General features: G+C 36.8%; 1 protein-coding gene across 5 annotated transcripts in view; it reads left to right on the forward strand.

Moving 5' to 3' along the window:
- HECTD2 (HECT domain E3 ubiquitin protein ligase 2) overlaps positions 1-27242 on the forward strand; it is a 69944-nt gene that overhangs the window by 22977 nt on the left and 19725 nt on the right. For 3 of the 5 annotated variants that reach the window (XM_039230283.1, XM_039230285.1, XM_039230286.1), the window contains exons 3-12: positions 13058-13196; positions 13885-13987; positions 14618-14707; positions 16912-16976; positions 19720-19765; positions 21503-21612; positions 23293-23441; positions 24008-24131; positions 26075-26116; positions 26427-26523. In XM_039230283.1, the coding sequence (XP_039086214.1) occupies positions 13058-13196; positions 13885-13987; positions 14618-14707; positions 16912-16976; positions 19720-19765; positions 21503-21612; positions 23293-23441; positions 24008-24131; positions 26075-26116; positions 26427-26523 (965 nt within the window). Of the gene's footprint in view, positions 1-13057; positions 13197-13884; positions 13988-14617; positions 14708-16911; positions 16977-19719; positions 19823-21502; positions 21613-23292; positions 23442-24007; positions 24132-26074; positions 26117-26426; positions 26524-27242 lie in introns of those variants that run through there. The other 2 variants (XM_039230284.1, XM_039230287.1) reach the window with 2 other exon arrangements.

Genomic DNA, 27242 nt, shown 5'->3' on the forward strand with positions numbered 1-27242 from the left:
TACCTGTATGTATTGCATGGAGTGAAACGGGAGAATTCAGGACAGAGGAAAGAGCTGTCAGAGTGGATGTACCCAAGCAGTGACAGCAGCAGCCACAGCAGCAACTTCATGTAGTGCTTACTGTGTGCCACTCATGGTCCTAAGCGCTGTATGTATATGAAGTCACTTAGTCCTTACTGCAGCCTTAGGTTGGAATTCTTTTCCCATTTCAAAGCTAAGGAAACTTAAGCCACACAGAGTTTTAAGTGACTCGCTCTGCTTGAATGTACATAGCTAATGAATGGCAGAAATAGGAAAAGAAAGCCAGAGTTGGTTTTCTTAATGCCTTCATTGAAAGAAGAGTTGGTGGAAGAAAAAGATGTGAGCCCTGAAAGAGGAAAAAATTCATGTTGTGCTGTGACTTAGAAATCGGGGGGCGGGATGTAAAGAAGAGGATATAGTCTACAATGGTATTGCTGAGTGATGACAAGATGAATAAGCACTGAGACAAAGCCAAAGATTTGCTTTTTAACGTGTTCATGGGTGACTTAACAGAACTGTTTCAGTAGGATGGTATGAGGAGAAGTCAAATTGTAAAAAGTTAAGGGGTAGATTAGTGGCAAGGATGTAAGGGCAACATAGACTGCCTTTAGGGTAGCTTGAACTGAAAGAAAAGCAGGATCTTGCAAGGGAAGAGTAGTGTTGTCAAGGGAAAGGGCCTAATACAGAGGGAGTTAGTCTACTACTTTAGTAATACTTTTAGTACTTTAGTAGTTTCAGTAGGAACATAGAATAATAAAATGACCTAGTAGAATAGAGGAATGAGTGCTGTGAGGATGGGATCAAGGAAAAATGCAAAACATAGGGGTTGAGATGTCAGCTCCAGTGAGAAGGGCACCTCTTACACTGTGGAATTAGAGGGAAGAGAGGAAGTAGGAAGAGGATATGGAAGTAGGAAACTCACTTCTCGCCTTGAATTTATTTATCTCTGTGGAGGGTATATTAGTTTCCTCCTGCTGCTGTAACATAGAACGTAAACTTGATAGCTTAAAACAACAGAACTTTATTCTCTCATGGTCCTTGAGGCTAGAAGTCTAAAATCCAGGCACTGGGGGAATTGGTTCCTTTTGAAGGTTCTGAGGGACAATGTGTTCCATGCCTCTGTCCTGGCCTCTGGTGGTTACCAGCAATCCTTGGTGTCCGTTGGCTTGGAGATGCCTCTCTCCAGTCTCTCCCTCTGTCTTCACATGGCATTCTCTCGTGTCTGTCTTTCTATGTCCAAATTTCTGTCTTCTTGTAAGGATGCCAGTCATTGTGTTAGGGCCCACCCCAGTCCAGTATGACCCCATCTTAATTTGATTATATCTACAGAGACCCTTTTTCCAAATAAAGTTACAGTCACAGGTCCTAGAGTTTAGGACTTCAGTATATCTTCAAGCCTATCTGACAGACACAGTTCAGTTCACAACAGTGTCAAGAACCTTAAGAACATTGAAATGATTGCTGTAGAGAATGATAGTCAAAAAGAAAGTCATGAATAGCTATAACCTTCTTTGTTTGGACTTTGTTTGTTTGAATTCATTAGCCTTTGCTTCCACACTGGTTCCTGTATTCCATTCTGTCCCTACTAAAATCCTGATGTCTGAACCAACTTATTTGCCCACAACCTGCCTGCCTCCTCCTCGGGTGGATGCGTTGACTATGAATGTGGTCCATGTGTTAGAGCCCCCACTATTTGTCTGAGTCCCTCTCATCTGTGCCAGTTGTATGGAATCTGGACTTAGCCCCAACCTGAACTTGGAGTATTTGTATGCACCACTCTAGGTGAATAGACCTCTTAGCGGACTTCTTTTACCTTATTGGAATTCCTAGTGTTGACTCCTCCTAGATATTCTGTCTGCATACCTCCTGGATTCAGGTGTGACCTGGAGTTCGTGTCGTTAAGAATTCTTTTCTTGAATGGGAAGTTAGACTAAGTCTGACAAATGTAAGCATGTTTATAATTTCTTGATCTTTTGGTAAGCCTCTTTTACTTGCCAGTAAGATGGTTTCCTCAGATGCTTCATTCTTGGCAGTTATTACAGTTTCCTCCCTCTTCTCTGGTAGCAGGACCTATGCTGGGTATTCTTTAACAGCTTGTCTCCCCATCTGATCTTCAAGTGGTATTAGAGAAGCTGCAAAAGCCCAGCGTGGGTTTGCCTAACAGCTGAGGGATGCCTTTCCTCCCTGTAGATCACATGACTAGGTATGCCTGTTGAGTTGGCTGTCCTTTTGAAGATCAGAGAAGTGTAGGAGCTTTACCTACTACAACAGCTGTTAGGGATGATACAGCTTCAGAGAAACAATATAAATGGTAAGCAATGGTAGATTAGCATTCCCTTCTCCCATATTCTTTCATATCTTCCTTTCTAAAGTGGTTATGTCCCCTTTCAGACTTATTTAAAATCTCCTTAAACAGCACAGAAAGATTTAAAGGAAACGAAGCAGTATCTTCCCCGTATCTTTTAAAACGTCTTTGCACTTTTGGTAATTGAGAAGAGAGTAGACAAGAACCCTGACGTTTATGTCAGGAGTGCTGTCCCTCTCCTGGCTCAGTGCATTTCATGCGTTTAATCCAGAAGAGCCCTGATGTGATGCAGTGAGCCCTGCAGTTTTCAGCGTAACTCTGGAGAAAGGCGTCCTGGGAGCTCTGCCACCCTGAAATCGTCTAGGAGGACACCGAGTGGCCTTCAGTTCAGATGGTGAGTGGCGCTGTGTGCAGCAGGGTGACCTCTGCCAGGGGAACAGGTGAAGCGCCACACAGTTTGCACGCTTTCTCCATGAGGAGCTTCAGAGGCAGACAGAGAAACAAGCTGTTAGAAGAAACCCAGCACAGGATTTGCCATCTGCGGAAGAGAAAAAGACCCGAAATAGCTGCTTTGGAATCTTACTCTGGAAGTATCTCTCCAAAGCCTCAGATGACCCCATTTCTAGGTTTCTATGGAGAATGAACTGATTTTGGACCAAATCTCCAAAATCTTTCCCTAGGTCAGAGTGAGTACCTTGGACTTGACTTTTCCTAACTTTACCTATGGGAGAAGTAGATCTATCATGAACTTAGACTACCTTGCTGCATTTGTTTATTCATCTGTCTTTTTACTAGTCTGTAGGCTCCTTAAGCCTCTACTTTGGAGAGGGAAAAAGCTATCTACCCTTTTAAATTTTTATAGTTAAGGTAATTTTTTGACTAAGTAACACATTTGTGTGTTTCCAAAAAAAAAAACAATACTATAAAAAATGTATGTTTTGGACGTCTCATTTTTACTTTCTTCCCTGCTGTCTGTTGTATTCTTTCCTCTGCTTCTTTATGGAAATGGAAATCAAATATAAATACACATTTTCATTTCCCACCTTTTCTTAAAGAAAAAGTAATTGCATGTGCATTGTGTTGCACCTTAGTTTTTTTTTAGTTAGTGTATCCTGGATATTTTTCTGTATCAGTACATAAAGAGCACCCTTATTCTTTTTTACAATTCTCTTCCCCTGTATTGGACATACTATAACTTAAGATGCTCTTAAAAGAAATGAGTTGTGTCTATTCTTTTAGTGTAAACAATGCCACAGTGAATGAATCTGTGCATGTCTTTTTGTTCATATGCAGGTGTTTCTAAGATATTCCTAGAAGTGAGATTGTTGAGTCTGAGAGTAAATGCATCTACAGCCTCCTTGCATTAATACGTCTGTGTATCAAGATCCAGCCTCCATGGTACATGAGGAAATATATGGGAGACTGTTTTTTTCTGGGTTTCCGGTCAGTTTTCCCTGCTGGAGTGTCAGACTCATCCCTATAATTAATTTCCAAAGATATGTCCATTGGCATATCAAATGACTTTTTAATATTGTTGTAACTAGACCCACAAGAGAACATTTTGCTTAAGCTTTTGTTGCAGGTTTACAAACATAAACATCATTGAACTTTGTAAAAAGCACATCTCCAAAACTAATGAATATATTGCAGTATATTTGATTCTGGTGGCTAAAGTCCTAGGTGTCAGAGGATTTTCCCCCTCTTTTCTTCCTTTCTCTCTCCCACCTTCAATTTTATTTTTTGCAAAATGTTCAGAAAAGTCACCCTATAGACAATTCCGTAAACACCACCTGTTATGACTAATCCACTGTTGTCTCTCCCTGTTTCAGTTGCCTGCCACTACTAAAGTAATCAAAAGCAATTGAAGTACTGAATTGAAAGAAGGATCCTTCAAATTGTAGCTTATTTATTACCTGTCTGGTATCCACACACTATAAATTATGATATTAAATAACTGAATTTTTAAGTTAACTACTACCAATAATTGTCATTGTGACCTTAGACATTACACATAGCCCTCATGAGCCGCCTTTTACTCATTTATAGAATGAGGAAATGGGGCATTATGAGTTGAAGATATCTTCTACATCAAAGTTTTATGATATAAAGGGTTAATTTTCTAACATACTGATTTTGTTTGATCCTTGCTGAGTTTTGTTTGACATTTTATAGTTTACCAGCCCCTACTTCCATGCAAATTTAGGGTTTAGTTTTGCTACTTGTTTTCTACATGGTAGAAGGTTTGGCATTATTGGACATTGGAAAAAACATGGATGTGTTGTTGGGTGGGTTTGAATCCTGGCTCATACCAGCTGTATGATCCTGGAAAAGTTATTTAACCTCTCCATGCTTGTTTTTCCATCTATAAAGTAGCATAATAAAGAAGTTGCCTCATAAGTTTGTAAGGATAAATGAAAAAAAGCATTTAAAAGCATTCAGTTATGAGGCACCTAGGTGGCTCAGTTTGTTACGTGTCTGATTTTGGCTCAGGTCATGATCTCTCAGTTCATGGGTTTGAGCCCTGCATTGGGCTCTGTGCTGACAGCTCAGAGCCTGGAGCCTGCTTCGGATTCTGTGTCTCCCTCTCTCTGCCCCTCCCCCATTCATGCTCTATCTCTCAAAAATGAATGAACGTTAAAAAAATTTTTTTAAAGCATTCAGTTCTATGCCTTATGAAATTCAGTAAGCATGAGTGATAATATGACAAGCAGTTAAGTTGGAGGGAAGGGATTATGATGGGCAGGAGTTTCCATTACTCTTATTTCATGAGTAACTGCACAGATTTTTTAAAATTTGAAACATCACACATGTAGAAGAATGTAATTGATATTTGTATATGGTTTTAGTAATAATAAAAGGAAAGCATGTGACTTTAGCACTTAAATTAAGAAAAAGAACATTACAGACCCCTTAAAAGCCCCAGTGAGCCCACTCCAGTTGCATTGCTCTGCCTTTCTGTCCAGAGGTAACTACTATTCCCTTGATTATTTTAAATTTATTGTTTTAATGTTTATTTTTATTTTTGAGAGAGAGAGAGGGAGAGAGCTAGAGACAGCATGAGTAGAAGAGAGGCAGAGAGAAAAAGACACAGAATCCAAAGAGGAGCCTGACATGGGGCTCGAACTCACAAACGGCAAGATATGGCCCGAGCTAAGGTCGGACACTTAACCAACTGAGCCACCCAGGCACCCTCCCTTGACTTTTTAAAAAATAGTTTTGTTGTCTTTATCCATCCCTGTAAACAATATACTCCTTAAATTATATAATCTCTCTCTCTCTCTCCTCTCTCTCTCTCTCTCTCTCTCTCTCTCACATACACACACACACACACACACACACACACACACACTGCTTAGTTCTGAAAAACTGAATAGTGAGCATAAACCTCAGGTGTGTAAGGGACAATATTGCCACTATTAGGTGAAGATTCCCAGGAATGATAGTCTGGATAGAGTCTCTGAATCAAATCTGGCTCCAGCTTCCCTAAGAATGTATGAGTCCTTTCTGGGGAAGTCAGTGGGCTTCCAGATCATGAGTGAGTAGTGGGAAAAAAGACAACCATTGGCTTATCTGACAGAGCTGTGATTTGGACTACATGATAGACGTCTGGCAGAAATATGGCCCCTCTGGCTTTCAGCAGTATCCCAGGTTAAAGCAGTGAGGTGAACTGAGTGCCCTCAGCTGACTCAGATACCACAGCAAGAAATGGAGAATAGGGATTTCATCACCCCACTCCCAAGACTAGCCAAAGTACAGGTAATAGTCTGGGCTGGGTTCACCTATTCATTCTCTCTTCGTTTAAAAAAGAGTACAAAGGTCGTCAGGATCTTGGTGATGGCAGGCAACAAAAGTACTCACTCTCAGGCCACACTATTCAGGTGTGTTCACAGTATACCTCTCACCTTCCTGGTCCATGTGTGAGGTGTCTGTCTGCCTGGAAGCTTGCAGAACCATCTATCTGTCATGGGGCTTCTGAAATTGCAGAACCATGCCTTGGTGTAAGGTCTGTTTTATCCCTTGTGCTACATGTTTGGTAAGCATTTTTCATCTATCTAGCAGTTCATGTCCTTGAATTCCAAGAAATTTCTAGAGACTTTTTATGGATTATTTCCTAATGTCTGCTTTTTCTGTCCTTTCTTTCTGGATCCCCTATTTATGCAAAAGCCAGATCTTCTGAACTCCTCATCTTTTTTTTCACTTCTATTTTCCATTTCTTTATCCTCTTGCTATATATTTTAGGACATTTCCTCAAAACTGTTCTATTAACTATTTTGTTTCTGCCAGTTTGCTTTTAATGAAAAAGAATTCTTTCTCCCCCCCCGAATATTTCTTTTTTTTATAGAACCCTCTTATTTCCTGGTTGTACTTTTATCCTTCTAAGTAATTTAGTGATTGTTTAAAAAATTTTTATGTACATATGTATGTATGTGTATACGTATGTATACATTTTACTGTCTTGAGGTTTTTGGTGTTTTTTTTTTTTTTTAATGCTTATCATGCCGTGAATTCATAGGAAATGGGTCCCAGCAGCTCAGGCTCCTTTCCATGGGTTCTCACAAAGTGTGCTTCCACAGGTGGGGCAGGCTGGCATTTGGACCCAACTACCTTTCTCTTTGGCTTCCTTCTTCTTCTGATCATTTTCCTTAACGGGCTTCAAGAGCTACCTTGGCTCTTTGAGCACTTAATTTGCTCAATACTTACATTAATTCTCTTGGCAAGAATCTTGCCTTTAACTTGTTTGTTTACAAGTGCCAACAGCAAGCTGCATAACACTGTAGATGATTCCAGTTTTGCCATGGTAACATCTGTGGGGCATTCCTTTCTGAATAATGCCATCCCTTTGATGGCAACAATGTCACCTTTCTTGTAGATTCACACGTATGTGGGCAAAGGAACAACTCTATGTTTTCTAAAAGGCCTAGAGAACATATAGCAGGTGCCTCTCCCCTTTCCCTTTAAGTTGGTCATTTAGCGAATCACTGGAAGATGACAGTTCCAACCAAAAGTCTAGTGATCGGCTTTAAAATTTTTCCCCTCCCTGCTTGATTTCTGACTCTTCCAGGTTGCTTTTGTTTACTTGTTTTGGTTTCTACAATATTGGAATCCCTTGAAGCCTTGTTCACTCATATGCTGGTGATTGATGCTGGCTGTAGTCTTGGACTTTAAATAGATTCTAGCTGGAACACCTGTACCTGGCTCTTTCGTGGACTGCTTGGCTTCCTCACAGCATGGTGACTGGACCCCATGGTAAAGCATCCCAAAAAGAGACAACCAAGCAGATATTTTGTTACCTTTTGTTACCTAGTCATACAGCATCACTCTGTCATAGTTTTTCATTAGCAGGGATTAACTAAAGCTGGCCCATATTCCAAGGGAGACAAGTTAGACTCCATCTTTTCATGGAAGGAATATAAAAGGATTTATGGATGTATTTTATTTTTTTAATTTAACTTCAAGTACATTGCAGTCTTGTCTTCAAGAGTAGAACCCAGTGATTCATCTCTTACACATAACACCCAGTGCTCATCCCCAGATGAGCTCATCACCCATTTAACCCATTCCTCCACCCGCCTCCCCTTCAGCAACCATCACTTTGTTCTCTGTATTGAAGACTGTCTTATGGTTTGCCTCCCTTTCTGTTTTTCTCTTATTTTTCTTTCCCTTCCCCTGTGTTCATCTGTGTATTTTTAAATGACCACATCATGTGAATGTAAAATCCTCAAAGAGAAGCCAGGTCTTTTGACTCTTGTTTTAGAACTTTTTCTTATACCCTGTTGTAGGACAGAAAATTGTAACTAAAATCAGGTGTTTAGAAGATATATACATGCATGTTAAGGTTCCATGCTGCTTTAATTTCTGTCATATGTCATTGTATAGTTCACTCTAATAGAGAATTTTTTTCAACTGTTTTGATTGGTTTATAATTCCTATCCCTTTTGTTCTTAAGCAGTTGTAGAGATAAACATTAGAAATTATTGAACTAGTGGTTTTCAAACTTATTTTTATTTTTTGTTTTCATAGAAAACACTTTTTTGAAAAATAAAATTTTTCTTAGAGCATCATTATATTAAAAGCAGAGAAAAGCTGAGCTGCTCTGTCTGAGTAAATGTATCCACCAGCGTCCGTCCCATGAGGTGGTCCTTGAAGTTCTTTGGAACCTTGGGAACAACTGACTTGGGTTTTATCTTTTTCATATTATTATTATTATTATTATTATTATTATTATTATTTAGTTTTGAGAGAGAGTTTGAGCAGGAGACACAGAATCTGAAGCAGGCTCCAGGCTCTGAGCTGTGAGCACTGAGCCCAACACTGGGGTTGAACCCACAGACTGTGAGATCATGACCTTAACCGAAGTTGGATGCTTAACCGAGTCACCCAGGTGCCCCCATCTCTTTCATAATATAATGTAAAAAGTGTGGTCTAAGGAGTTTCAGTGACATGTCTAAGGTCACAGAAGTAAGTGTGCCAGTTCCAGGACCAAGTCCTTAGTTTTTTATTACTACTTAATTATAAATTATTTGGGATGAAACTTAAGAGTATAGCCTTTTGCAACAGTGTGCCACCAGCAGCAAACCTTTTAAAATAGTACTTCCTTTCCGGCAATAGAGGAATAAGGAGCAGGCCTGGGCTCCTCCTCCTGAGCGCCCAGCCTCCACTGAGACTCTTATTTACCTCCGATGCTGCCATCACCATCTGTGCTGGATGGCCAGGAACGATCTTCAGTGTCCTAATCATGTGGCCAATTTAAAATGTCAGTCTTAATTTTGGTGACTCCACTTGTGGAAAACCACATATTACTAGTTTCCAACCAGAGTCAGCTTATGATCACTTCTTGAAAACAGTGAGTGAGCTGGCAAAATTTGGCTGATAATCTCACCCTTATACACAGTTGTATTATGATCTTCACGTTTTTGTTTTTTTCCCAATATACTTCCAACCCCCACCAGAACCCTTAATCTTTTTGCACTGGCTTCAAGTGTTTTACTTAATGTTTCTAAGCAACCAACTAAAATTGGCAGCACTATATTAAAAGCAAGGGAAGTGATTACTGCTTATCAGTGTAGCACAAAGTGTTCCCAAGTATTGGCTGAATGAAACCAAAATGACAGGTTTTCACTGATAAATATATTTTGGCTTTTTTCAGCATATTACAGTATTCTGTATTGAAGAAAGGCCTGCATGTGATGGAACAAAGAATTGCCTGTTCTATTTATAATATCCGTTTGAGATTTAATTAATCTCTCATCACCACATTTATTGATTTTCTCTCTTGAATTAGATTTTAATAACCATCTGTGAGAACAGACTGAAAGCCTGTCTCTGGAAACAATGCCTTGATATTTAGGGATAGGAGACCAGCTGTGAGCTGTTGTTCTTCCTTTCTTAATAGCTGAATGTCACATCCTGTAGTTTGGCTTTCATTCACTAACATGAGCAAATGATCTGCCTTTCTTTCTGACTCAAGTTCCATTTACATAGTACGTTAACATTCTGTGTTACTCTTCCATCCAAGTTACCTTCTGACCTAAAAATAAATCCCATCTGGGCCTCTGGGTCTCATCTCACCCTATAATCCTACTGGCCTCAGCATTACTATTTCTCTTATATGAGAATCTTCCCACTCTCAAGCTTTGCCAAAATCCAATTCTCTTACTAACTAAAATTTCACTCTTCTTCCACCTCAGCATGGTATTAATAAAAATGAGTGGGTATAAAAATGTGTATATGTGCTTTGTGAGTGAATAAGTTAATTTATATTTGAATGAGTCTGTGTGTATCTAATAGTGGGTGTTTACAGCCAGGTTGGGAAAGGTGTGTGGGAAGGGATAGGAAAGGGTAGGCCTGGTGAGGAGGAAGAGAAACTGTAGAGGAGCCTCAGGACAGTAGTAACAAGACCGATGTTGGAGAGAGGAGACTATCATCTGTTTCTTTGCTGCTAAGATGCCCATTTCTTTCTTCTTATAGATTTCCAAACATAATAAGATATCATTTCTAGAGATATCTAATTTTACTTGCTCATAAACTGAACCACTGTCCAGTATGTGCCTAAAGTAAAAATTACTAGAAATGGGGTATTTCCATATTTAATAAAGTATATAAAAATAAGTTCTAGAACTGAACTAAGGAAATTTAATAATCTCTTTTGTACTGTCAGCATCATTGTTCTCTCCTAATACCAACTGAACAGTGTTTCTTGGTGTGGTCCTCGGACCGCCAGCATCAGCATCATCTGGTAACATGTTAGAAATACAAATTCTTGGGTCCCACCCCAGACCTACTGAATAATGAACTTTGGGGAAGGACCTAGTAACCTGTGTTTTAATAAGCTCTCCAGGTGATTCAGATACATAGTAAAGTTTGAAAATCATTGCTGTTAATTATAAGAAATTGGCATGTCTGAAGTATCCTCTAATATGAAAGATATTTTATTTTAAAATATACCCTGACACAAATGAAATTTATCTTAGTTTATTGAAGTTAGTCATAGATGCAAGGATAGATACTAGACTGAGAGAGTGGATAAGGAAGGAAAGACCTTATAGCTATGTTACTCCTGTGATGATTGACACAGCTATGTTTGCTTAGTTGAAGATATATCGTGATTATGTAAGAATAGAACTAAATTCTATATATGTACACTTTATTGTAGAATTTAGAATATGAAAAATATTAATCTGCTCTGTTGGTTTAGAAGTATTAATAATTCAGAAAGTAATGGGGCGCCTGGGTGGCTTAGTCGGTTAAGCGTCCGACTTTCGCTTAGGTCATGATCTCGTGGTTCGTGGGTTCGAGCCCCGCGTCGGGCTCTGTGCTGACTGCCAGCTCAGAGCCTGGAGCCTATTTCAGTCTGTGACTCCCTCTCTCTCTGACCCTCCCCTGCTCACGCTGTCTCTCTCTCTCTCTCTCCTAGAAATAAATAAAACATTAAAAAAAATAATAATAATTCAGAAAGTAAAATAACTGAAATAAAATGCTTAGTAGATGGGCTCAAAAGCAGAATGAAGGAGACAGGAGTAAATTAGCTGGAATATAGAACAATGGAAATTACCCAATCTGAGCAATAGGCAGAAAATAGACTAGAAGGAAAACATGAATTATCTCAGAGACCTGTGGCACTGTAACAAAAGAGGTTCCTTTCTTGTCATTGGTGTCTTAGAAGGAAGGAGAAAGAGGGTAGGTTGAAAAAGGACTCAGAAATGACTGAAAGCTTCCTATATTTGGAAAGAGACATAAACCTACAGGTTCAAGAAACTGTAAACCGCATACAGGATAAACCCAAATAAATCTACATCAAGACATATGATAATTACATCTCTGAAAACTAAAGACCTTTGAAAAGCAGCCAAACACAACACCTTACCTATAGGGGAAGATCGTTATAAACAGAACAGATACAGATACAAAAGGTACCATTTCTATACTTCAGTCTAACTGGTAAAATGGTAACAGCAGTAGACTATGATAAGTTATATGTATATAATATTTAGAATAACCTTTCAGAAACACTATAGATGAATCAAAATGGAATTCTAAACAATGTTCAAATAACCCACAGGAAGGTAGGAAAAATAAAACAAATAGAAAACAAAAAATAAAACAACAGACATAAACCCTAATGGATCAGTAGTTATATTGACTGTAAATGATCTAAAATGCATCAAATAACAGAGGTTGGCAGAGTAGATTAAAAATATGATCTAACTATGTGACATCTATGAGGAAGTCAATTCAAATATAACAGTATTGGCAGGATGAAAGTAAAAGGATGGGAAAAGATATACAGTAGTGGCTATATTAATATCAGATAATCTAAGCAGACCTAGAACAAAGAAAATACTGGAGAGAGAGAAATATTATATAATGATAAAATCAGAATTATAAGGAAAGAATTAGAAATTAGAATTAGACTTTTTTTTTAAATTTTAGAAATAAACCAGAGGAAACACAAAAGCAAAGGTACATACTAGATAATGCCCTAAGAGAACTAGAAGATGAAAAGGAAGAGATGTTTAGAATTTTAAAAGAAATGAAGAAATAAGTTAAAAATTTGACACAAATTAAATTGAAATAGCAGAGGCTCACATCTGAGTAGCAAGGAGGGACTTGGTAAGACCCTGTTACTCAACTGACTCATGATTTTGAAGCTATTTGTCTTAAAGTAATTCATTAAGCCATGCATCCCTTTTGTGAGATTCTTCTGTATTTTGTTTTACAGTTCAAAGATTATGAAATGCAACAAAAAAGCAAACAGTGAACTGGCAAATATTTGCAAAAAGAAAAACATATGGAAAAGTGTCATGCAAATTGATTTTTCTTAAAAACTAAAACTACAGTAAATAATTACAGAGGATGTAAATAAATGGTTTGCATATATTCAAGAAGTTAGTAAACATTAAAAACATTGAGTCTCACTAAAATGCTCCCTGAAACACAATTTTCAGGAAAGGAGCAAGGGAAAGAAACTTTAAATTTAGTAGATTACATCTGTGGAAAACTTTTAATTTAAGATATAGCCTAATATCTGTTGTGAGTGAAGTTGGGGTTAGACGGGACTGGTGGCAATAGAGCAGTAGGTGCCCTTTACTACGGTGCGTTTTTTGTTATGTGATCCCAAGGCGAATGCAATACAAAATAATTCGTTTTCTGTTCATGTTGAGGTAGCCTGGCATTCTATAATTGGGAAAAATTTTTACTATTAAAAATCAGTGCTTTTTTTATACTTTACAGTGAGAGACTTGCCACCAATTTGCCTTGATGTTAGACAAAAACAGCGAATCTCTACAGAAGCATCATCATCTGAAATGAAGGCCCCAGTCCTTCCAGAACCTGTCCTTCCTAACCAGCCCAAGACTATGAAAGACTTCCAGTAAGTTTCAGCTCACTGCTATATGTAGACATATGGTCATCTGCATACCAGTACTTAACATAATTTAATATTTTTGTGTGAGAAATTGAATTTGTGGCTCTTTATAAGGCATCAGTCAAGAGGGAAGACACAAACATTGAAGGTGAAAACAAGTGCATAAATAACAGGTAAGGGGTAGACAATGTGGCAGTAAAAGAAACACTAAATAAGAGAATATGAGTTAAAACAGACAAAAAGGAGATAAAAGTGTTGATAAAATATTAAAACGTTGACTTTTTAAAAAATGATATTTTATCTACTATATAACACGTAAACTCTAAAACCTATGTCACTACTGAAAAAAGTCCAAATGCATACTTGGAGGACTAAGTAATAATGAGAAAGTAGAGACAGAGAATGTAAGCAAAATCAAGAAGTTTAGCTATGAAGTGGAGGAAAGAAATTGTTCATTGTAAGGAGCATGTCAAGAATGACCTTTTTAAAAAGCATGTAGGTGGGAAAGCTGAATTGATATCATGATCTAATTAAGAATTATAGATTCATAAACTACATCTACATTAACTGGAACATATTATTGAATACTTTCAGTATTTCAAATTACATGTTTGGTGACATTTGTAAAGAGGAAATGCTATTTTATCTGAATAATATTTCTATCTGTTATAGTTAATGTATGTTTTCATTTTAGGGAAGATGCAGAAAAAGCTAAGTCATCAGGAGATTGGAAAGCAGTACATGATTTTTATCTAACAACATTTGATTCTTTCCCAGGACTAAATGCTGCATTTAAGGTAATTACACATAAAACACATTTTTCATTTTTAGTTTTCTTTTTTTTCTTTTATTACTTTTTAAATGTTTTTATTTATTTTTGGGAGACAGAGAAACAGAACATGAGTGGGGGAGGGGCAGAGAGAGAGGGAGACACAGAATCTGAAGCAGCCTCCACGCTGTCAGCACAGAGCCCAATGTAGGGCTTGAACTCAAGAATCACAAGATCATGACCTGAGCCCAAGTAGGATGCTTAACCAACTGAGCCACCCAGATGCCTCTAGTTTTCAATTTTCCAAAGAAGATATGAGAACTTAGCTTTTTATCTACCCAGTATTGACTTAAACCACTGTTTAAAAAACATTTATAGGTATTAATTTCTAAAATTATGTATATCGCAAGTAAATATTGATACCTTAAAAGTTGTTTGTATTTACACTAATGCTGATGTTTGACTCCATTCTTTCAGTTTTAAAAAGGAAAGTGATTAAGATAATTCTTATACATTCGTTTTTATTTTAGCAAGTTGGCCCCGAAAGTTCTTTTTCAACATCCCACTAAGAAATTATGAAGTCATAGTTTTGGTTCAAATATTACTAAGAACGGTCTTTAAATGTTATATACACTAAACTTATTAACTGAATTTGCAGAAAGATGCCACCACCTCATTTAATACCATTGAAGACTCTGGGATTAATGCTAAATTTGTGAATGCTGTATATGATGCCTTACTTAATACTGTAAGTATTGTTTATGAGCAGATGCAAATAGTATAACTCTCTGTCTCTTCTGTATTTCAAAAGCAGCCACAAAAATATAATAATCACCTTGTAACATCATTATATTAGAAATTCTGATATAATTTTACAGTAAATTTAGTTGGAATTCTCAGAAAGTTAGATTTTTTTAAGTAAATAAGAATTAAGCAGAATATACTTTTATGTCCAATCCACCTAAGGCTTGCTGAAATAAAATCATGCTTCACTTAGCAAAAGAAGATAAATTATTTGATTATACTGGCATTGCATTGAATTTATAGTGGTTCTCAAACTTTACTATGTATCAGAACCATAGGAAGAGCTTCTTAAAATACAGAGTTTCAGGTTCAGTAGGTGTCGGGTAGAGCCCAAGCATTTGTGTTTCTAACAAGTTCCCAAGATATGTTGATGCTCCTGATCCAGGTACCACATTTTGAGAACCATACTACAGTAGATGTGAAAAATTGACATTTTTTAATCCAGGAACATGGTGTATCCCTTCAGTTACTCAGACCTTCTTTAGTTTTTCTTGGTAATTCCTTGTAGTTTTCTGGATAAAGGTCTTACACATATCTTGTTACCTTTATTTCTAGTACTTCATTTTTTTCTGATGCTATTGTAATTTGCTATTCAAATTCTAATTACTAATATATAGAAATACTTTCATATATTTATCTTTACTTACCATGCCAAATTTACTCACTAATTCTAATAGCGCATCAATAGACTTACTTGGATTTCTGTATGGACACTGCTGTCATTTGTGAAAAAGACTTTTACCTCCTTTTATCTTGCACTGCCTAGGACCTCTTGCACAATTTCGAATAAAAGAAGTAATAGACATCACAGTACTCTACTGTTAAGTATACATAAAAAGGTACATAATACCATTTCTCATGAGAGAAATTAAATAACATTACATATCTGTTCAAAATGAGTAAAAAGTTTTTAAGTACCTTACCATGAATGGACAATATTGTGGAGCAACTGAAACTTTCATACCTTGGTGAGGGAAGTAGAAACTAGTACAACCACTTTGGAAAATTGGTTGGCATTATTTACTGACTTTTTTTATGTTTATTTTTGAGAGAGAGAGACAGACAGACAGACAGTGTGAGTGGGGGAGAGGCAGACACAGAATGGGAATCATTCTCCAGGCTCTGAGCTGTTAGCACAGAACCTGACATGGGGCTTGAACTCACAAACCATGAGATGAAGACCTGAGCCGAAGTCAGACGCTTAACCAACTGAGCCACCCAGGGGACCCTTTACTAACTCTTAAGTGTATATATATATACTGTGACCCCAAAAGTTCCACTCCTTGGACGTTTGTCTGACCTCTTTTGACTTGAAATATTGTCAATGTTTTATAGACACCAAAAAATTAAGTCTACAACACAAATGGAACTCTAAAATGGAAATACAATTTTTTTAGTATTTGAATTATTAAACTATATAAGAATGTTATTTTATGCTTTTTCCAAATCCAAAAATGAAAAAAAGTCTTCTTTTTTTTTTAAATGTTTTATCTTTTTGAGAGGGAGAGACAGTGGGTGAGGCGCAGAGAGAGGGACAAAGAATCCTAAGCAGGCTCCAGGGTCTGAGCTGTCAGCGCAGAGCCCAACGTGGGGCTCGAACTTATGAGCCATGAGATCATGACTTGAGCCAAAGTTGGACATTCAACCAATTGAGCTACCCTAGCTCCCCAGAAAAAAAATCTTATTTTTTTTATTGAACATAATTTCGTTGCACTTAATAATGAATTGTGGGTTTAACTGCTAATTATAACTTGGTTCTGGTAGTATTCATATACTTAAATATATGCAGTCATTTTATACTGTTAAACATTGCTACTCTTGGACTTGTGTTTGTGATTTTATCCTGTCAATCCAGAGAAAGTGAAATTGTTTTTCATTCATATAAAACTGATGTTGGTCATCATAGGGCCACCGTTTATGTTTGTGCAGTTGGTGGTGCATGGCCCATCCTGGGGAACGTTCTCATTGTAATCTCATATCATTGGTGCTCTAGGACTCTCAGATGTGAAAGTGATACCACCATAAGTGGCAGTCCTTGGTCCTCAAGCCAGATTTTAACTACTGAAACAGATCTGTCACTATAATTAACATATAAAAGTCATCTAAGTAGCTAATCCTAATTATTTTATGATTTTCTTTTGCTTACAGCCTCAAGACATTCAGAAGACAGTATTAAAGGGAATCATTAACAGCCTATTACGAGAATGGAAAGGGTAATTGTAACTAACATTTAGCTAATTGATATAGTTAATTCTACATTCCATTATGTCTTTAATATATATGTATGTAGTTTACTCTCAGAAAAAGATTTTAGTTGTTATAAAAACATAGATCAGAAAGAAATTATAAACTATTTATGACAAAGCTTTTTAACTTGAGATTTGTGGCTCCTCAGAAAGGTCCATTAAGTGAGCTTCAAAGGACCTGCGAGTCCTTTAAAATTGCATATAAGGGTGCCTGGGTGACTCAGTCGGTTAAGCATCCAACTTCAACTAAAGTCATGATCTCACGGTTTGTGAGTTTGAGCCCCTCTTTGGGCTCTGTGCTGACAGCTCAGAGCCTGGAGCCTACTTCAGATTCTGTGTCTATAAATTTGCATTTCCTTGAATTGTATGTTTGTGGTCAAACATATAGCGCTTTACTGAAAATGGAGAGATTTAGCATGTGTGGAACGTTCTGTAGAGAGTGAGGAAACCCAGGAGCCTCACCCTGCCCAGCCTCAGTCAATGCTTTCTAGCCTAACCCTGCCAAAATGTGCCTAAGACACATTAAATGGTAGTTCCATTGATCTATCTAAGGAGCGCGTGGTCTTTACCCAAAAATCTTGTTTTATTTTGGGTTTATTAGAACAACAACAAGATCTAAAGCTCACTGACTCTTTATTATGGGCTAGACACCTTTCTAACAATCTTCCATATATATCTCATTGAATCTTCATTGCAATCCTATGGAATGGTAATATGATTATTTTCATTTCAGAGTAGAGGAACTAATTTACAGAAAAGTTACATAAATGGCCCAAGTTAACACAGTAAGTGCTTGAGTCAGAATTAGAACCCATACAGTCTGGCAAAGAGCCTGTGATCTCAGCCAGAACTTGAGTGTCCAGAACTGGGTACTGCATTGGAATACTAGTACATGGGACAAGAAATTGGAAGTTGGCATGATATTGCTGTAAAATGGAAAAAATAGTGTTCACCTATCACCAGGAATTTTAATACTTATGAATTGCCTTGAGCATTTTAAAATAGTTTCTTTTAAAAATATTTTTTAAACATGCATTTATTTTTTGATAGACAGAGAGAGACAGAGTGTGAGCAGGAGAGGGGCAGAGAAAAAGGGAGACACAGAGTCCAAAGCAGGCTCCGGGCTCTGAGTTGTCAGTACTCAAATTCATGAACCATGAGACCGTGACCTGATAAGTCAGATACTTAACTGACTGAGCCACCCAGATGCCCCTAAAATACTTTCAAACATAATTTCTAAAACATAACAGTAGTTCCATTCAGAAAATAGTCTGACAGTTATTTAGAATATTACAGACAGAGATAGTTTAGTTTTAAGCCTAAACAATTTAAATTGTTATTCAGTCAAGGTAGTTCTTCCACAAAGAAATGTTATTGATTAAACATTTTTATAAATATGTGTATACATGTTTTACATTTTAATACATATGTTATATATTTATTTTCAGATTATGTAATTTTACATTTCCTAAAGGTCACTTAGGACATTGGGGGTAATGGTTTATGTTTTTAGATTTATTTTGTAACTATAACAGAAAAGTAAATAATTATTTAGTTATTTTATTTTCTTAAAGGAAATTGAAAGAGATACTGGGAGGTGAACCATTTTTCCCCCAGCATTTAAATTTGAAAATTTTCAAACCACAGAAAAGTTAAAGATGGTGAAAATTCAATACATCTTTCACCTAGATTCATCCCTTGTTAATTTAATGCCACATTTGCTTTTTGCCTTCTCTCCCTGTGCATGTGAATATGTGTAATTATTTTTTTAGCAAGTGGAAGGCACTCAGCTTCTAATTACTTCAGCATGTATTCCCTAACAGCATTTTCCTACATAACCATAACACTGTGTCATACCAAACAAATTTAACATTTTTCTAATAGCACTCTCTAAAATGCAGTCCACATTTACATTTTCCCAGTTGTCTCAAAAGTGTTCTTCAATATCTCAGTTTTGTTTTTCAATCAAGGATCCAGTCAGGGATCATGAATTAGATCTGATTATCATGCAGGTGAACCATTTTTAATTCAAGAAGTTACTTTTGGTTATTTGTGAGAGTGTATTCAGTAGATCCTCAGAGGGTGAGAAAGAAACCCCTACCAGCTTTGGAATATCAGAAACTGTTGGTCAAATATGATAATGTGACAATCCAGATTAACATGGAAGAAAATTACCAATTGGTTATTTTTCAGAGGTTTTAAGATACGAAGTTAATTTAGAATTCAATTTGAAACATACTAGATGTATTTAAAGTGTGATTTGATTTGCAGCCAATTCTAGATCTGTCTCTTCAGAAATAGACCTGTAAACACAAGCATATTTTTTTCCTTCAGTGCATCAGTATTTTTAAGTGTGATATCAGCTATCCTTTATTAAAACAAAAACATAAATGTTCTAAAATTGTTGATTATATATCGGATTCTTAACCCTTTCCTGAGTTACTCATGATATTTACCCCCCAAAATGTGATAGCCTACTTAATTAACTCTTTGGTTATCTTCAGAACCAGCCAAGAATAAGCACAGAGGAACCTGTGTTCCCAGCATATCATGAATCAGTTACTGTCTCAGTAATCATACATACTAACTTAGGTCTCATTTTTGGCTTTTACCAACTCAGTTCTTGCAGAAACATGTAGTGGTCATTTTTTGTTAGATGCTATAAGATCAAATACTAATCTATAATCAATTATGCTTGTCTCTTTTACAGTCCACGAACAAAAGATGATCTTAGAGCATATTTTATACTTTTACAGGTAAGAAAGCAAGAACAGAAGTTGACTCATTCAGACCTCAGTCTATGCATGTGTTAAAAGAAATGGTATCAAGTACTAAGTATTATTTTGTGCAATGTTATTGATACTTTTTAGATTATAGTATAACCAGAGCATGAAAGTTATAACAGATAAGCAGTGGGAAGCTAAGTAATCTTAGAGATTAAAATTTTAAGGTAGTTCTTGCCTTCCTGCTGTGGTATTCAGTAACAAGCAGAATGGAAGCACCTCTTCCTCCTCCAGCCAACCTCTTTTCTTGTCAAGAGTTCTAATGGGCTCCACAACTTTATTGTATTTCCCAACTAGTAGATCCCTAACCTCTCTGGGTATTTTCAGTAAATGCTTTTATTAGAATTCTAATGGAAAAATCAAAGTGGTGTCTTATATTTGCTAAACAAAGGTGACGCAATTTTTCCTCGTGAGAGATACAGATTCACAGATACGAAAAAATAAGGTCCAGATAAATGAAAAGCAATTTTTAGTTTGTATTATTTTTTGGAAAAGAAATAGGTTATTACGTAGCCAGCGTACCGCTTTTGTATAGTCTTTACAGTTCATACAAAAAGGTGTTTGTGTATATTCTTACCTCATTTAAAGGTAAGAAAAAATTATGTTAAATAAGATATGGAGTTTAGTTCAATATTATGTCCAATAAAAGGAAAGCTGCATGGTAGGAATAAAAGAAAGGGGAGAAAGGAAAAAATGGAAAAAAGGGTGAAGGTAGACACGAGGTAGTTGAGAGATGAAAGAAGGGAAAGAGAGAGGCAGGAGGACAAAGGCAAAGGTAGAGGAAAGGGAGGAAACACGTAGATAGTAAAAGCCAGAGGAATGACAGCTTGTTCTGATTTGTTAAGTGAGTATATTAGCCAGCAGTCACCTCTGCCCAGGATCCCTTCTCTTGAGCACCGCTAGGTAAGGCTATCACCTGGGGGCATTCTCTGATTTTGAATTTGTGCTTGCCAGTAAGTCAGTTTTGAAAATACGTGGTGCTCTCTTACTTCCCACAATTTCAGCTTATTTTTCAGCAATACTCCCTTTTTTTCCGTGACATTCTGAAATGCACACTGTGATAAGATGGTTGGATTTTAGAAATAATAGCTAGAGGTTTTGCTTAGTCTTCAAGTACTCCTTCAGTGTCCCTTTAACATTGGAAAGTTGTCAAAAGCTGTTACATGGTTCTCTCCTTGTTCTTTGTGAGATACGCAACTAACTCATTTCATAGTGGCCTCAGTTTCACAACCAGCTTTTATTTCATTTTTCCAGCATTGTTTTTTTTAATCAAGGAAGAACCAGATTTTTTAATTGGATGATAGTGATTGCCACCACCACCACTCAGCTAGCACTGAGCTAGCTGCCTTACATACATTTTCTTTTTTACTACTTAAAACAAGTAAGATAGGTATTATCATTCCTATTTTACAGATGAGGAAATTGAGAATCAAAGTTTAAGGAACATGCCTAAGTGGTAGAATCAGCCCTCAGACCCAGATCTGTCTTAATTTCAGAGCCTGTGCTCTTTCTCCTATACCACAGCCAAAATCAGAGAATCTGTTAATTAAATGATCAAACAAATAGATTATTGTTTTATAGGATTTCACCTGTTATTTCATAATCTCAAATTTAGTTTCCTAACTTAACCACTTAGCTCATTAAGCGTAGTGTCTTTCCTTTTACATGTTAACAAAACTTTAACATGATTATCTTTAATATCTTTTTCAGAATCCTCAGTTTAATAACACGTCTACATATGTCATCTATGCTCACTTGCTACGACAGATATCTACGTTAGTGGAAGCTGATCATCATTTCCTAGTTCACTGGTTTAAAAAGTAAATTATTCTATGCTACTAATAAGAACTCTTATAATCGTACAGTTTCAAGTTTGATATTAGTGATTTTATAATAAAATATATTTAAATGTTTTCAGGTCTTTAGAAATGATCTTCTAATTAACAGTACTTCAAAGCCAGTTATAAACATATATGTTAGTACCACAGAGAGGGCAAGTAACCATTTGCTGGTCCAAGCTGTTGAGATTTCTGTCTGCTGCTTTCACTTACTACACAGCACGTTCCTGTCATTGGTTTTCATATATCTCAAAGACGGTGACTGGATTTGCTCAGATACTGTGATTTCACTGTGTGTCTTTTTACTTCCTAGCTTTATGTCAATAAAGACACACAGTGTCTTTTGCTTACCTAAAACATCATCATATAATATAGATTAGTCATCAATATCTTTTTTAAAAAATTTTTTATATTTATTTACTTTTTAGAGAGAGAATGAGACAGGACATGAGTGGGGAGGGGCAGAGAGAGAAGGAGACACAGAATCTGAAGCAGGCTCCAAGCGCTAAGCAAGTGTTCAGCACAGAGCCCAACACGGGGCTCGAACCCACAAACCGTGAGACCATGACCTGAGCCAAAGTCGGACACTTAACCGACTGAACCACCCAGGCACCCCCATGAATATCAATTTATAAAAAATACAGTATGTTTTTTCATAGAACTATGCTCACATAAACAGTGACTTTTCTCTATGATTGATAAAATCTTAGCCGCAAAATATTTTCAGAATTGATTTTAAATAATGGATTCTCATTATTCATGCTACTCGTGTTCTCTAAAGTCGCTTCTAACAGTGAATTAACAAATACTGAACCATTGTTCCCATGAGACATAACATGGTTTAGGTTCCTGAGCTGTGGGGCCATACCATTTCCATAAACCAATGACTACATAATCTTGCTTTATCTGCATTTTATGTAAAGACATCTTATTTACTATATACTATAAGTTGTTAATTCATTAACATTGAACTTGTGACCAACAGCACTACAATGTCTGAACAAATTTTATCTAACACAAGTTTATTCTCCATAATGTACCTCACATTCCGCTTGTACTTAGGAACACTGGACAGAACTCCAGCACTACATTGGAAACCATTTTAAAACCAGAATTACAGCAAAAAAAAAAAAAAAAAAAAAAGGACAAAAATGTAGAAAACATGACACTGAGTAAACTGTGTGAAGGATACCTGTGTACAGTATGAAAGCTAAAACAAAAGGCAGAGTGTCTCTGTTCAGCCTCAGCTGGGAGAATGCACATCTGGCAACTCACATTCTTTGCCCTTCTCCACATCTGCAAATGGCCATGAATGAAAGCTCCACTAATACTGGTTTTGGGGATTGCAATTAAATTAAGCAAGCAGGCAAATTTGCAAATACTGAGTCTGAATAATAAGGACTGACTGAATATTGAAAGCCTTAAAAATGAAATGCTTAATGCTAACTTTATAGTAATTTTGGTGTTTATTTCTTATTTAACTAAGAAACAATATTCAAGGTAAGACTTTGCATCTTTTCAAATGTTTGGCAATTTAAGAAATAGAATTTGAGGGGATATTCTAAAATTTGATGTGTACAGGATGCACTTTGATATCTAACAAATATATTGCCAAAATAGAAGATGTGAATTTGATTGGAATTATTTCAAAATCTTTACCAGATTATCCCAGAAGAGGTTCAAACAATTGGTAGAGAGATTGCTGCAATTTATTTCCTTACGCCTGTTTCCTGCAAAGCCTGAAGAATTTCCACCTATAACAAAGTGCTCCTGGTGGATTCCATCAGCATCTAAAGTGTTGTCTTTACTTAGTAGGTTTTATGACTTTATCTTCTGTTTTGTTAAATATTCAGGACATTTCTGTAAGGATCTCAAAGTACTATAGAGGCATTCTCTTAAATTTTGAAACCTTCCTTTGGAGTGAACAGTTGTAATTTATTTGTTTTGATAGCAGACTTCACAGTTAATTTATAAGCATGAAAAAGCTTTATGCATTTTATTGGGCACTGTTCTGTGTTATGGCCATCTGCTGCACGTGACCTGCTGAGTAGTGACCTGCAAGGAAACAGGAACTTGCATTGATTCCTGAGAACTCTTAGCAGAGAACACACTGACAGGGAAGTCATGGGAGGAGGTGACCGTCTGTGTCCTCCCTTTACTATAGTCTTCTAATCCCCACCACAAGTTGTTTTATAAAAGTAAGAAATTATTGGCTGCATTTGGACCACAATTTTAAGACTACTTTTTAAATTCAGAACTACAATTGCTTAAAATAGGAATTTCTAGTTAAAGGCTATATGATGGACATTAAAATGTTCTTACTAGAATGAATCACATGCATTTTGGAAAAGATCATTGTTAGAATTTATCTTTACAGATACTGCAAACAGTTTGGTTCACCCTCCCCTTATTCCTTATACTGATTTTTATAATTCTACATTGGATCACATTGATCTCATGGAAGAATACCACACCTGGCAGAGCTTTGGAAACTCTCACAGGTACAATCAGAAGCTCATTTTGGTTACTTAACCTAAATGAAATACTGCTCAAAACAATGACTGGATGTTAAACTTGTATAAATAAATTTAAATATGCATATGACGTTATATATAAACTTTAGATATCCAGCCCTGAAACATTATTATATTTCTTAAGGCATTTTTTTCTTACATTTTGAGTTTATATACATGTTAATTTGATTTTGGTTTGATTAACACCATCCTTTGAGAAGGGAAAGATTCTATCTGAGTATGCAGGTTTCTTTTATCTTCTTATATGTTATCATCCAGTACAGTGGTCACAAACTTTCTTTGTAAATAACTAAATGGTAAATATTTTTGGCTCTTTGGGCTGTACAAACTCTAGTGTACCATTGTAACACAAGACAGTGTTAGACAATATATAAATAAGTGGATGTATCTGTGTCCCAGAAAACTTCCTGTACAAGCACAGGTGGTAGGCCATATTTGTCCCATGGGCCTTAGTTTGCCAAGTGCCTGATCTAACACAGCAGTCACACACATATGCACATCCACACGTACATTTCATTCCTTTTCTCCTGTATTCTGCAGAAAAAGTGGTTGTCCTTTATGCACAATATAAAAAGAATGAGTATTACAGCAAAGGAGCTTCACCACAAATTATTTACTACAGTAGTGTAATAGATTTTTCAAACACTTGACCACATTTTTTAATACACTCACTGCACCTATATCTACACTCATAGTTTGAATTAAAACAGTGAGGCTGTCCCAAACATAGTTTATTCCCAGACCATGTGATATCCTAGAGAGTGTGTTTATTATAAAGGAGATTAAGAGATATGGTGGGAATAGAAGTAACCTCAAAACCCCAGATTAGTTTACAAACAGGTTCAGTCTGCCAGGGACCCTTTCTACTAGAATTGTCCAAAACCATTGACTGGCCTTCTGGACATACTCCAGTCCACATCTGAACACTCAGAACCAGATCAGAATTGTTTCTGAGGACCTTGTTCTGTCTGATGGATATTCTCTTGGCAAAGGTGACTTATTTTACAAAGACACTTTTTTCTCCAACTTTAATACAATTGTAATGTTGTAGACAAAACAATTCCAAGAGTTACTGTGCATATTTCATTGACATCTTTTAATACAGAGCTCTTCTACCCACTGGGCCACAGCATTGGTGTACCAAGAAGGAATTACAGAGGAGTTTTGATCCTATGATCCTTTCAGTATGGGGGAAGCCAGCCTGGACTTAGATGGGGGGACCTGGAGCCCTAGAGCAAGTCACCTTTGGCCACGAGCAGCCACATTGGTTTATTTCAATGTGTCATACACATAGTATCATTTTTCTATGTGCATGACTAGGAAAAGGTTGAGACACACTGTTTGAAAGTACAGAATAAGACCATTAAATATCCCACTAAGCTCATTGTACTTCTTTCATTTCCAGATTTTTAGTTAGCACTTAGTAAATCAAAACTATTACACATTAGTATTGAACAGCTCTTATTAATTGACAGTTGCTTCTTGGAGAAAGCCTTTTTATTTGTGGTTCACACTAGGGCTATCTCCTTCTTCCTCATAATGCCTTCCTTGCACCCAGTGCCCGCTCTTACTTGAACGGATTCCAGCTGTAACTGAAGGAGTCATTCAGCCATTTCTGGGGAAAGTCTGGCTCCTGAAGTGTCACTGTTGCCTTAGTCGTTCTCTCTAAAGGCGTTTCTCTCAGGGGGGTGTGTGGCTCTTTTATGTAGCATAGGATCAGCTCTGATCCAGAAAGAAGTGAGTTGTATTCATGACATTTGAACATAATGTTGTGTGTCTTTACAAATACATACCATTTAATTTGACTACACCATTAAATAGAAGCTTGCACATCAAAAATATCTGGGTAATAATGGATTTTTATAATAATTTCCACACATGAATTTTCTGTCCTAATCCTCCTTCATTAGCACTTCTGCCTCCTGGTTCTGGTGTTGGCCATGTTTTCTCAGGTAATGATCTACAGGTGACTATTTATAAACTGAAATTTTCTGTATAAACCATATAAGTGATCAGCACGTTTCAGAACGTTAGATGTAGCTTCCTCTAGAGGGTGAAAGCACAGCGCATCTAGTCATGATTCGTGCTTCACAAGGCTGTGGGGATTAAAAAGAAATGATGCACATAAAATCATTTTGTAAATGGTAAAACACAATACAAAAGTAATGTTTTATATTGTTAGGAGGGGTACCTTAGATTCCCTTAGTATAATTTTGCTAAAAATACACCATTTTGCTTTTTCTGTTTTCACTTGTTGAGCAGGTTTTCCTTCTGTCAGTACCCATTCGTTATTTCTATAGCTGCAAAAAAAATCATTATTCAAAGAGACTCAGAACAACAGATGATAAGCATCGCAAGGGTAAGCCAGCTACGAAAACATATTTATGCTGACTATAATCAATATAGTACATAATTTAATAAATAAATCAAATGTCTTGTGAATTGTTCTAGCATAATCAGGAAATGTTCAAAGTAAAATTCATTTTCTAACACCCCCCAGAAGTGCTTAAACCTATTCACGATACAGGAAAGAGATAGCCCTCATCAAATTGTCACTAGATTATAAGGAAAGCAGGAAGATTAGAAGCCTCTCACAGGTCCAGAGTACTGGGAACTTGGTGGACGGCGTTCCGTGGAGACCACATCCAGCTGCGTGGCAGCCGGCACAGCGCTGGTGGGGCCTACAGCAGGGCCAGGAGTGTCCTCACGAGCAAAGCTCTCAAAACACTGGAACATTTCCTAGGTTTTATGAAAATCCAATAGAAACAACCCAAAAGTTAAATGTACAATGTTGGGAAACTGAGAAATAAGTCCAAAAAAGGTGAAAGACATTTTATTGATTCTTAGGAAACCAAAATGCATGGAGATACATAGAAACTGGGGTGGTAGTCAGACTGGCTGTGGGCAGATCGTGCTGCCGGATGAAGTTCTCTCTGGGCCTGTCCTTACCACTCCTGCTGCTGTGTTACATGTTTTATCTCGTAGATACAGAGTGAACCAGCAGATTTTCTTTTATTAGAGCACTAGACTATTTATTTTGAGTATCTACTTTCGTGACTCTACTTTAAAAATTAGAAG

This window comes from Hyaena hyaena, unplaced genomic scaffold, assembly GCF_003009895.1.
Source record: "Hyaena hyaena isolate Hyena2069 unplaced genomic scaffold, ASM300989v1 scaffold_44, whole genome shotgun sequence".
Classification (NCBI taxonomy): domain Eukaryota; kingdom Metazoa; phylum Chordata; class Mammalia; order Carnivora; family Hyaenidae; genus Hyaena; species Hyaena hyaena.